Source organism: Ursus arctos, unplaced genomic scaffold (genome assembly GCF_023065955.2).
Source record: "Ursus arctos isolate Adak ecotype North America unplaced genomic scaffold, UrsArc2.0 scaffold_2, whole genome shotgun sequence".
In the NCBI taxonomy this organism is placed as follows: domain Eukaryota; kingdom Metazoa; phylum Chordata; class Mammalia; order Carnivora; family Ursidae; genus Ursus; species Ursus arctos.
In genome coordinates, this window is record NW_026622874.1 from 28,915,950 (window position 1) to 28,929,025 (window position 13,076).

General features: G+C 38.4%; 1 protein-coding gene across 1 annotated transcript in view; it reads left to right on the top strand.

Moving 5' to 3' along the window:
- The window catches only part of SPATA45 (spermatogenesis associated 45), a 35,965-nt gene extending 23,217 nt beyond the window's left edge, over nucleotides 1–12,748 (top strand). Inside the window, exons 5-8 of the mRNA XM_057315316.1 lie at nucleotides 2,757–2,881; nucleotides 3,727–3,814; nucleotides 8,207–8,521; nucleotides 12,686–12,748. Of these exons, the coding sequence (XP_057171299.1) occupies nucleotides 8,245–8,521; nucleotides 12,686–12,705 (297 nt within the window). The 5' untranslated portion in view covers nucleotides 2,757–2,881; nucleotides 3,727–3,814; nucleotides 8,207–8,244 and the 3' untranslated portion in view covers nucleotides 12,706–12,748. The remainder of the gene's footprint in view (nucleotides 1–2,756; nucleotides 2,882–3,726; nucleotides 3,815–8,206; nucleotides 8,522–12,685) is intronic.
- The last annotated feature ends 328 nt before the right edge of the window (nucleotides 12,749–13,076 follow it).

Below are 13,076 nucleotides of genomic sequence, written 5' to 3' on the forward strand. Positions count from 1 at the left end.
TCATCCTCCTAAAGGCACTGGCTCAATGAGGCCATAAAGCCTCCAGATTTAAACTTCAATGGGTGCAAACAACTGTTAACTACTTAGGACCTGAGATATCTCAGGGCCTTCAAAAGCTGACTCCCAAACACCTTGAGTCAATTTTCATCCCTGTCCCCAAAACAAGTAAGTGGTTATTATGTAAACTGGGGGTGGGGGGGCTGACTATTGCAGCCAATGGATTCCTGATTTTGTGGACTTAGTTAAACCTCTGTATGCTCTTCTCCCAGAGACACCGCCCCCCCTCCCCTTGCCCAGAACCCATTTCCTGGCCTTTAAAGCCTGGAAATGAATATTGTCAAAAACCCCAACTCTAGGCTTACCTAATTTTAACAAATCTTTACATCTATACTTCCCTAAAAACAATGGCATTGCTACAGCATTCTAGGACAATCTTTTACCTCTCAGATACAACCTATAGCATATTTCTCATGCCAGTTAGACCAGATAGCATTAGGTATGCCCTCATGCTTATGTGCATTGATTGTTTTGGGCTCAAAGTAATGTGCAAGTGAAAGCATCACATCGCGTGGTGGCCTACCCTAAACTCATGACAGCAAACCAGAGCAAGTACAGGAAATGGGGATAGGCTACCTTTGAACGCAGGCTGAAATCTTTACTGGGAGAGTAACCTTTGAGTGAGGGAAAACTGTTGGCTTAAGAATTATTCAAATTGGCTTTCTTATGTGACAAATAATTGCATTGTAAAATAATGATGGAGAATTACTCTTGGATACAACACACTTAACTTTCCGAGTTAATAATCTAATATAACCAATGTACACTTTAGAAAAACTCATAATGCTCGTGTTGGGGTTCAGGGCAGGCTACCCCAAAATATGGTATGTTGGCATCTGGATTATTTTGAATTAAAGTTACTTAAGAAATAGCCAGTGCAAAAAAGGACACACTGACCCTCCTTTGTCTCCAGAAAGCAAGAAATTAACCTCCCACGTGAATGGTACCCTCCCATGTGAATGGTACCCTCCCTATATCAGGAGGTAAAGACACATCCTTATCCATCAGGGATAGAGAATTTAAGGTGAAGAAGCCTATATAAACAAACCTTGTTACTTTTACTAACTGACTACCCCCATCCAAATTCTGTTTAGAATTCCTTACTAGTTGAAGTTCCCAAACATAAGTTTACTTTATCCTGTCAATTCCTTACTAATTTATTGTTTCTTTGTTTAAAAAAAGCTGCCTGCCTTGGTCATATCTGTAGGGCCTCCGTATGTACAAATCAAATTTGATTCTTTCCTATTATCTGTCTCATGTCAATTTAATTCTTACACTAGCCCGAAGAAACTTGAGGGTGAAGAAAAAATTTTCCTCCCCAACATTTGCTTTATATACTTTATGGTTTACAAGTCCTTTCATCTGTTATCTCATTTAATCCTCACAATAGCTCAGTACTGATATCAGCCCATTTCACAGCTAAGGACACTGAAGCCCATGGATATAGAAATCTTCCTCCAGGTTGCACTCTAAGAAGAGAGGATTTGAATATAGCTCCTAGCCCTCAGGTGCCAGGGTTGTGCCCAACCAATTAGGTCTTCTGATAAGCCTTTGGGAGCTTCGCTAAAAAACAAAAAACCAACAGTTGCAAAATACCTTCTCATCTTCAGCAGCTGTCCTGAATTAGTCTCAAGGGTTTTTTTTTTACCCCCATCTCATCAGAGTTGGGTGGTCTTTTTTTTTTTTTTTTTTTTTAAAGATTTTATTTATTTATGTGACAGACAGTCAGCAAGAGAGGGAACACAGCAGGGGGAGTGGGAAAGGAAGAAGCAGGCTCATAGCAGAGGAGCCTGATGTGGGGCTCGATCCCATAACGCAGGGATCACGCCCTGAGCCGAAGGCAGACGCTTAACGACTGCGCTACCCAGGCGCCCCATGGGTGGTCTTTTTTTGCTGACCCTTCATATAGTTCTTTAGGGAATTCATTTCTCTGGCATTGTGAACTGCTTTCTTCAATACCAATCTTATTTCTCCTATCACAAATTCCTGTAAAGAGAGAAAGAAATTATGACTTTTGTATTTCTGAAATGTATTTCTGAAGATTTTATTTTTGTGGGAGGCCTCTTCTTCTGAGAAAAAAAGATAAATGAATAAAATAATTCCCAAGTAAAATATGAGGTTTTAATAAAATCAATAAAAATAGCTATGATTTACTAAGTACCTACCTTAAACCTTTAAAATCTAAGCTTCAAGGGGGTTGGTACCCATTTGTCCCCAGTATCCAGAACAATACCAGGCACAGAGTACATGTTCAAGGAATATCAGTACATGTAATAATTTGATACCAGGCACAATGTAAAAATGTATATCTCATTTAATTCCAACTCCCTCCCTGCCTCCTACCACATACACACAAACATACAACTTAATGAAATAAATATCTTTATCTCAGATGAAGAAATTGATATTAAGCAAGACTGAGTAGGAGCACCTGGGTGGCTTAGTCAGTTGAGCATCTGTCTTCGGCTCAGGTAATGATCCCTGTGTGCTGGGATTGAGCCCCACATCGGGCTCTCTGCTCAGTGGGAGTCTGTTTCTCCCTCTTCCTGCCATTCCCCCTGCTTGTCCTCTCTCTCTCTCTCTCTGTCAAATAAGTAAATAAAATCTTAAAAAAAAAAAAGAGAGAGAAACTGAGTAATTTATTCAAGGATACATGGCTGATAAGTAAATGGTCTAACACTAAAATTTCTCTTAATTAGGGTTCTATGAATAGAACAAAATTGGAATGGCTTAGATCATAATGTTCCATCACCATGGTAACACTTCACTAAGCTGATCCAAACCAGTGGACTTCAAATACGCTTTGGGTTGCTGTACATTAAAGGTAATTTATGATAACATACCTGTAGAAACAATAGTATATTTTCTATATATACATAGTTGATTCTTGTTATTATAGTAGTTACGTTCTGTTAAGTGGCCCCAAACATTGAATTAGCAAATACTCAACAACTGCTCCTAGGGGAAATACAGGGTTAGGTTCTTGTGAGCCTCTGGTCATAACATTTTTGTCAACCAACCAATATGTAACCTTATTTTATGTACGTATCTGTTTAAAGACACATTATTTAATACACACTGTTGATTCATTAACATTGAACTCACACTCAAAAGCACTATAACTCATGCCTGTACAAACCTTATCTAACACATATGAGGCATATTATAGCCTTCTTGCTGCTTAGGAGCACTAGACAGCACTTTAGCACCATACTTGGGGGGTATCCTAGCAAATAATGATGCTGAGTAGATCAGGAAAAGGACATGTTTATAGTATGAGAGCTGAAGCAAGAAGGCAGAGTGTCCCCTTATTTGACCTTACCTGGGAAAATGCACCTCAAGGAGAAGGTCATTTTGTCAATTGCTTTTTACTGGGCACCTACATTATATGAGCTTGAACTCCAATTTTATTGTGAAAGATATGCTGCCTAAGCTTGAGGATTTTCCAGGGAGACAGGAAACAGAAATGGAAAATGGAAACGTTATGCCTGCCAGAGGTGGCAAAATGAAACTGCAGTTCAAGAAAAAATTGTTTTCTTCTCATATCCATTACCTTAAAAAAAATTCTCTTATGCTATTAAAATTCCTAGAAACAAAATAAGGATAGGAGACTTAGATCCCATCTAACATGTTGGATTAGAGGAAAATGGCTTTTCTTGTTTTTCCCAGCCCTAAAATTTTGGGAGCAGACCTAAGTTCAACCTTCACCAGGGAGCCAAGCCCAGCCAGACCTTCAAGCCGGAAGCCAAGTTCTCAGGTGAGTCCAGCCCAGCTCAGGCCAGCACTGAGCATGAGAATAAATGTTTATTGTTTTATGCTGTTGAGTTTTGTGGCATTATTGTGGCAATAACTGCTTGAGACAATTCTTTACCATCTTTTAGAAAATTCTAGTCTTCCTTGGGCTTTGGAAAGGGGGAAGGGGAAGAAAGTTCAAATTCCATTCTCCCTGAAACCATTTCCTTTTGTTCAGCGACAACTATTTTCTGCAAGTACAAATACATGTAAGATTTATGTGTTAGCCAGAGAAATTGGAAATACACCTCTTCTCCTTTTGAGTATCCAGGAATGACAAACCAATGACTCTGGTGGGTTTCCTAAAACAGCATGTGTTCATGTGTGATTTTTGTCACTTCAACGTGTTTCAAAGTGTGCTGTTCAAAGTGTAAATAACCTATAAGTCTAACAACAAACGGACTAATCAAATATATTATTTTAAGTCCATATGAAAGACTATCACAGTGTCATCAAATATTTCGTTTTTATTGTGGATGACATATATGTAATGGCCTGAAAAATTCTCAGGATACAATAGTAAGTGAATAGGAGTCAAGATTTATAAGTAAATGGGGCGCCTGGGTGGCGCAGTCGTTAAGCGTCTGCCTTCGGCTCAGGGCGTGATCCCGGCGTTCTGGGATCGAGCCCCACATCAGGCTCCTCCGCTAGGAGCCTGCTTCTTCCTCTCCCATTCCCCCTGCTTGTGTTCCCTTTCTCATTGGCTGTCTCCCTCTGTCAAATAAATAAATAAAATCTTTAAAAAATAAAGTAAAAAAAAAAGATTTACAAGTAATATACTCTTCATTCATTCAACAAATATTTACTAACCACCTGATATGCATTAAGCAATGTGCTAGGTGCTGATCCCAATTTTATTTAACAGCTTTATTGAGATGTAATTAACATACAATAGACTGTACATGTTTAAAGTACGCACAATTTCGTAAACTTTGCCATATACATACACTCATGAAACAATTACCACAACCAAGATAGTGAACACAGTCATCACCCCCAGAAGTTTACTCACATCCCCTTATAACCCCTGTCTGTTGCCCTTGTCCTCCATCCCTTCCCAGGTATTCCCAGGCAAACGCATATCTGCTATCACAGTAGAGTAGTTCACGTTTCCTAGCGTTTTATATGAATGGAATCATATAGTATGTATTCTTTCTTGTCTGCCTTTTTTTTTCACTCAGCGTAATTACATTGAGATTCATCCATGTTACTGTGTCTATCAATAATATATTCCTTTTTTATAACTGAGTAGTATCCATTGTATGGATATACCATAATTTGTTTATCCATTCAGCTGTTGATGGATATTTGGGTTGGTAGAACTTTTTGGCTCATAAAAAAGTTGTGATGAACATTCATATATAAATTTTCTTGTGTACAAATAGTTTCTTTGTACACTTGTATAGAGACTTCCACTTTCGTTGGGTAAATACTTAGGAGTAGAACATATGGCAGATATATGTTTAACTTTTTATCTACTGCACTGTTTTCCAAAGTAGTTGTACCGTTTTACATCCTCACTAGCAGTGTCTGAGAGTTCCAGGTCCTCCACATCTTCACCAGCACTTGATTTGGTCAGTCTTAATTTCAGCTATCCTAGTGGTAGGCAGTAGCTCACTGTAGTATTGATTGACATTTCCTTAATGATTGATGATGCTAAACATCTCTTTGTGGGCTGATTTACCATCTATACAACTTCTTTACCACATTGAAAGTATAATTTCTCTGTTTAATGGCTTCTATTATTCCTGTTTGAGAAGTCAGCTGTTAGTTCAACTGCCCTTCCTTTTTATTCTCTCATTGCTTTTAAGATTTCCTTTTAATTTTTTTCAAATTCCACTATAATTAAGTGTGGATTAAAAAAAAATCCTTACTGCTATTCTTTGAGCTTCTTGAGTCTATGGAGTGGTATCATGTATCAGTTTTGGATATTTCTCAAATATCTTTTTAAATCTTCTCTCTGCCTCATTTGTGTCCTCTGGATTTCCCATTTCATGTAGGTTTCATGTCCTCCCTGTGTCCTCTGCATATTTAGCTTTTTCATACTTTTTGTCTTTTTTGTCCTATGCTGCATTCAGGATAATGACTTCTTCTTTTTTTTTTTTTTTTTTTTTATTTATTCGACAGAAATAGAGACAGCCAGCGAGAGAGGGAACACAAGCAGGGGGAGTGGGAGAGGAAGAAGCAGGCTCATAGTGGAAGAGCCTGATGTGGGGCTCGATCCCATAACGCCGGGATCACGCCCTGAGCTGAAGGCAGACGCTTAACCGCTGTGCCACCCAGGCGCCCCTAGGATAATGACTTCTGATTTATCCCCCAGTCTTCTAATTATCTCTTCATCTGAATCCCTATCTTCTGCTAAACCTATATTAATTATTTAATTCTCATTTTTAGAAATTCTTCTTGGCTTCTTGTTTCCTAAAGCTGCAAAGTTATTTCCTCATTTCTTTAGCTGCAGTATGTGTAGTTGTTCTATGATTCATCTGATGCTTCTCACATATGTAGATTTCATGGTTTTGCTGCTGCTGTTCTCACTTTGTGATGCCTCATCTACCTTTGTGCTTGATTGGTTATCCTTGGCTGTGTGCTATTTGTTGTCTTTGAGGAAGTACTGTTGGGGATTCCAAGAGGCCTAGGATGAAGTTCTTCCAGAAAAGACTTGTGTTTGCTTCTGTTGGTCACTTGGAGGTACCCCTAGCCTGGAACCCCTTTAGCTAAATTCCTGCTACCACCCTTGCTTCTCAGCTTCATGCTTCTTGCACCATTCTTGCTTTTCAGCTTGACATTTCTTGTAACTGCCCCAGTTGTGAATTTGGGTTGAAAATCCATGAGAGAGTCAGGAAGCACTTATAATTTTTCATGGAGGGATTTTCCCCTAGAGCTGTGCTTAGTGCTAAAGCAACATTCTTCCTGCAAGTTCCTGATGCAATGTGAGTTTCTTTCTTATTCACTCTCACCCTGAGGCGATAAGCCTTTGAATGCCAACTTAATACGGAAAAAGCCTGCTTTAGGCTCTCCACCGCGCATAGGCTTTGGGCTTTGATCTTTCTGTCTCTTGTCCTCTAGGCTAGCGAGATGACTTCTTTAACCTCCAGGATCAGAAAATGTCCTCAGGCAAGCACAGGTTTTGTCTACCTCTCTATGTCCTTGTTCTTGCATTCCTTCATTGAAGACCTGGTATTTTCTAACTCTCTTATCAATTTCATTATTAACAAATAAAAAAAAAATTTTCCCCCAGAATTTTTAGTAGTTTTCACTGGGAGTTATGTCTGAATAATCTAGTCCACCATAATCATTTAAAAGAAAGTTCTGTTCATTTATATAAAATGTTAATGTGAGATTGTTTTTTTAATGTCTGAGAATAGCCTTTGTGTGTAGAAAGGAATATTTATAGTTACTTGGTTTTCAAATTAATATTGATTTTATAAAATTAAAACATTAAAAACTTTTCTGTCAACCTTTGAGCTCAATATATGATTCTCGTATTCTATGTATAAATTGAACTATTTTTATATATAGATCACACTCATTTTCTCTGAAATTAATGTTCAGTTAACCCAAGTTTAAAAGACTAAACATCTCTAAGTAATTAGTCCATTTACAAACTTAGTTAATACTTTAAATATTTAAATATTTTAAACTTCTTTTGTAAATTTAACATATTTGATTTAAGTACTTCACATTAAATATTTTAAACTTCTTTTGTAAATTTAACATATTTGATTTTTAAGTACTTCACATGTCTGGTAAGACAAATTGATAGCCCTACCAAGTAAAATCTTCCTAAATACTTAACAACACTTTACGTTTTTATGTTCTGCTATAGCTAATTTAATGTCTTTTTCTGTACTTTTTATAATAAAATCCCTTTGGATATTTATTGGGAAAGAAACAGCCAAAATGTTAATGTGATTGTCTCTGGATCAAGAGTGATTTTAGCTTGTCTACCTTATGTTTTTCTGCATTTTCTTAATTTTCTACAATGATTATGTATTATTTATAATGAAAAGATACAAGAGTCCCTTAAAGCAAGAATCAATACATAGCATTAGTTTCCAAAACAAAATATTTTCTCTTACTAAAATCCTCTTTTTTTCTTTATTTAAATTCAATTAGCCAACACATAGTACATCATTAGTTTTTGATGTAGTGTTCAATGTAAAATCCTCTTTTTATTATTTTTTTCCCTGAAGAAACATCAAAAAACAAAAAGATCTTTGGCAACAATAATACAAACAGAGATGTGGGGTGAGGGTCACAGTGGGGGCGGTATTTTACAGGAGGAGAAAGAGAAAGCGACTGAATCCTGGCTGCTGGGTCAAGCAACCGCTGATAGTATTTTGTGGTTTGTTTGCAGGACAGTAAGAATTACTTGATGATTAGTTTGTCAGCATAATGACTGCTAAGAACAGAACCAGCGAAATAATGACAAAGCTCAGAGAAAGCAGACGATGTCTCCTGGAGGAGATAAATGAAAAGCGTGACTCTAACTGCCTTGTGGAAAGAAGCAATCAAGTCAGTTTACTGAGAGTTCAAAAGAGGCATTTCAGTGGTGCCTATATGTCCTCTACTCACGCCCACATCAAAGAATCTGTTCCTGATAGCGGAAGGAGCTCCTGGGTCACACTGGGTCTCCTTGCTCACACGGAGAAAAAGCACTTTCCTGCAAAAAGTAAGTTGTTCTGGTAGGAGTCCCACCCGACTGACAGCAGGGATTTATAAGTAAACTTGGGGAGAGTTTCTGGGGTGGAGAGAGTTTCAGGAAGAATCGCTCCGGGATAGTTTAAAAGAAATCTGTCTCAAGTAAAAAGCATCAGTAAACGAGGTTAGTTGATACAAGATCTAGTATAGACCAGAGAGTCTCAGTTTCTTGTGCTTAGAGAATCCCAGACTCCACCTCCAAACGGACTCGCTCAGGAGGCTCTCCTTTGGGTCTCAGAATCTGCATTTTCAGCAGGCTAAGGAGATGCTGAAGCTGACGGCCTGAGAACCACATTTTGAACAAAGTTGTCGATCATTATAATAGATCACAAAAACTCCAGAGACCTCCTCTCACCAATTTGTTGCCTCTGCAAAAATTTCACGTGCAAAACGGAGATACAACAGAAATGATTTTGATGACAAATATCAAACAAGAAGCCCCAAGTCACAATAATAACACGTGGAAGGAGTTTGGCATGGGGGTTTGTGGTGGCGGTGATATTATTTTGCCGAAGGAGGAAGAGAAAGGGTAACTACTCTTGACTGTGAATACTTGTTTCTAAGGCAAGACAGCAACTGGTAGCATTTTGTCATTTATGTAAAAAGAAAAAAGTGCAACTGGATTAAATACAAACAACACATGATTAAGTTAGATCAAAAACAAAAGAATCACTACTTTGGAGATTTTTCTTTGATGAAGCGGTTATGACTTTTAATTTGCCCCATGCTCTTAGTAAGTGGGATAGAGAGGTGATACGGTGTGGCATGGGAAACTGAGATTCTCCACTGTGCTTCGAAGTTAATCCAACAGCCATGTGGTTATTTTACTCAAAAAATAACTCTTTACAAGGAGGAATGCCTCTAGTGTCCCTAAGTGGATCTGCATAATCTTTTATTCTGCTTGAATTACTTGGAACTAGCTGAATTCAGCCACACCGAGTAGGTTAGTTCTCAGAAGTTTAATGGTGGAGGGTACTATCCACCTTCTCTGACAGACAGAGTTTACCACTTACGTGAATGCACATGGTTTTCTACAGAGTCTAACACATGCAATTTCCATAGCCAGCATTAATGATATCAAGGTTATAAACCAACAATTCTGGAACATTGAAACACACCTTTAAATATTGCAGAAAAGCTCTTCGTTTCTTTTAAGTAAACAGACTCAAACAGAAATTCAACTTTATGACAAGATACAGAATAAGCATAGACCTAATTTAAATGTTATGGTAATTATCATGTAAATACCTGCTTTTTCTTTTTCAGTCTAAATTAGTAATTCTGAAAGGGTGTTCTGGGGAACCCCTGAGTATTCAGGTCTCTTTCAGGGACTCACAAGGTCAGAGCTATTTTCATAATAATGCTGAGATCTTACTTACCTTTCATACTCTCATGGGAGTACAATGGAGTTTTCCAGAAGCAGTACCATGTGCAATCACATCATTCTTCTGACCATTAAATGGAATGTGGGCTTAACCTCTTGAGCTTTACATTTTTTCCCCATTTAAATTTCTAATGTGGTAAATATTGAGAGGTACAACACACATGAACAAAAATTGGATAGGGTCTTTAATAATTTTTAAGAATATAATAGATCTTGAGACCAAAAAGTTTGAGAACCACTTGTTTGAACAAATGGTAGGTAATTATTGACCCAGTAATGTGTATTCTCAAAAGCTTATTAGAATTTTTTCCCCATTAATCTGTACTTCAAACTTAAGGTCTTTGGTTCAACTTTAATTTTAATTAGATAAATAAAATATAAAAAAAATAATTTTAATTAGGTAAATAAGAGATATTGGGGACTTATTATTGTTTTATTTCCACAAATGGAAAGTATATGGGTATAGAGAAGGGTGCTGACATTCTTTTGAGTATCTACTTTATTCTGAATACTGTTAAGGTTTGAAAAGGTCAACAATAATATCCTTCTGTCCCTGAGTTTACATCCATGGAAAGATTGATGGAGGTAAAAATTGGCTTTGTTACTGGAAAATTGTCTATACTGCAGAAATGGCCTTAAAAGCATTGAAAGTTAAACTCAGCCCAAAAGAGAACTTACCACATACCAAACCAAGAGTTCAGCCCTACCACACTAGACTGAAAACAGCTATGAGAGAGTACGTCCTCCCCCGGGAGGCCAGCAGAGGCAAAGAAAAAAAAAAAAAACCACCTCATTTGTAAAAATAAGGAGATGGGACATTACTTATAGAATTTGATGAGCGTATTACCCCCAGAAACCATCAACAAATATGTATTGAATTGAATGATAAACATCATCAACTGTAAAATCACCTCCTCCTTCTATAAAATGGCCCACTTCTCATTTGCACTTAGTTTTTAGGTGACCTCAGTGAGAGACATTGCTGGTCTTCAACTGCTCCAGGACTTGAAACTCTCATCTCTATTCTGCACGTTTCTATTTCTGGCGCTGACCTTTCTCCAGAGTTGGAGACATCTATCCTGTAACACCATACCTGGCGTTCTTTTCCTCCGCAGGGTTGGTCACTCCCTAATGCTCCTTGATGGTAGCTGTTTCCTCTTCACTCTATCCATTCCGTTCCTAGAATGGTGTCTGGCATTAATCAGGCACTCAGAAAATATTCATTTGAGGACTGAATAAATATTGGGACATAGAATGTATTTTTCCAGAAGTAATGGCAAATCTTACCTCATTCCTCTCGAGACCAGGAGCTGTGCCCTTGGGTGATGGCTCACAAACCTAGAGTTTCCCATGGCATGTTTGTTGTTGTAGAAGAATCTTTAGAAATGGGAGAGGATAATAAGGTACATTTTGCTGGACATACACAGTAATTAGAAAGTACTTTACTCTTTTCCTTTGTATATACCCATGTTAGAGGATGAAGCACATTCGTTCAGCAAATTTTTATGGCACTGTTCTACGTGCTTGGCAGTACTGTGATAGATAAAACTCCTGCCTCGTAAAGCTTAGATTTCAGTGGGTACTTGAGTGGAGAGAGGCAGGGAGCTGCAAGTGGGGAACTGCTACGGAGAAACATAAAGCAGTGGGATGGGAGTGAATAGGAACTGCCGGGTGGGGGACGCTCAGCTGTTCATAGAGCTTTGTGGTTAGCATCAGGGCATGTGGGGCAACCCAGAACTCCTGCCTTCTTTTTTTCCCCATTATTTTTATTTTACTTTATTACTTTTTCCATCGTGGTAAATATACTCTTTGATCCCCATCACCTATTTGACCCATCCCCCCAGCACTGGTAGCCATATCCTATGACTCTATAGTTGAGTGTCTTTCTTGGTTTGTGTCTCCCTCAGAACTCCTGGCTTCTGGAGGTAGCCCAAATAAACAGGGACAAGGAACAGAATGAGATTAGTCTTAAGTGTCAAGCAGTGGTGAGGCCATGAGTGTTAAAGCTGAGAAAGGTTGGGGACTTTGCTAAAAGCACTTGGGGTTCAGGACGCTCCTCTTTGCTTCTATCAATAGGGATGTGAAGACCAGGGAATGGGTTTTCTTAGCTGGAGATCTCCAAGCTCTCTTTTCAGTCTTCCACTTGGAGATGTGGAGGCCAAAGGAGGGGCAGTCTTACTTAAACATACTAGCCTTAAAAACAGAAACGCAGGTGTCTTGGTTTAGGCTGGTATAACAAACTACACAGATGGGGTGGCTTAAACAACATGTATTTCTCACAGCTCTGGAGGCTGGAAGTCTGAGATCGGGGTGCCAACATGGTTGGGTGCTTGACGAATGCCCTCTTCCTGGTTTAGAGAGGGCTGTTTTCTTGCTCTGCCGTCACATGGCAGAAAGAGCAAGCTAGCTCTCTGGCCTCTTCTTCTAAGGGTACTAATCCCAGTTATGAGGACTCCACCCTCATGACTTAATGACCTCCCAAGGGCCCCAGCTCTTGACACCATCACACTGTAATTAGGGTTTCAACATAGGAATTGGGGGGAAGGGCACAAACATTCAGTCCATTGTGCTTGGGTTCAAGTTCTGCTTCTGCTATTGACCAGTGTCATGCACTTAGTCACTTGATGTTTCTAAGCCTTTCTTTCTGTATCTGTGAAGCAGTAGTCATCCTCTCTGCCTTCAGGATTATTCTGGAACTATGAAATGTATTATACGTTATATAACAACTACTTCTTACTTTTTATTTTTCAGATAATGCCATATTTGGATAAAGTGCATCTCCAGAGACACACAGAAATAAAATCTCTTTGATCCTTCTTCAATGTCTGTCTTATTTACAAATATTAATTATAAAAGAAGCAAAAAAATTATTCACTGGATCACCAAGAAAAAATATTCTTGTCACATAAAACATGTCTTTATTCATTCCATCCCATTATCTAGACTTGGATGTTTTGGAGAGGTTTTGAGTGATTAAAGATAGTTTCAAAGATGAATGACCCAAAAGTTCACTTTACAGCAACCTTCTCTTTTGCAAGCTCTTTTTAAATTTTGTTTCTTTGTTTGTTTGTTTGTTTAAGTAATCTCTACACCCAGCATGGGGCTCGAACCCACAACCCCAGACCAAGAGTCTCATCCTCTT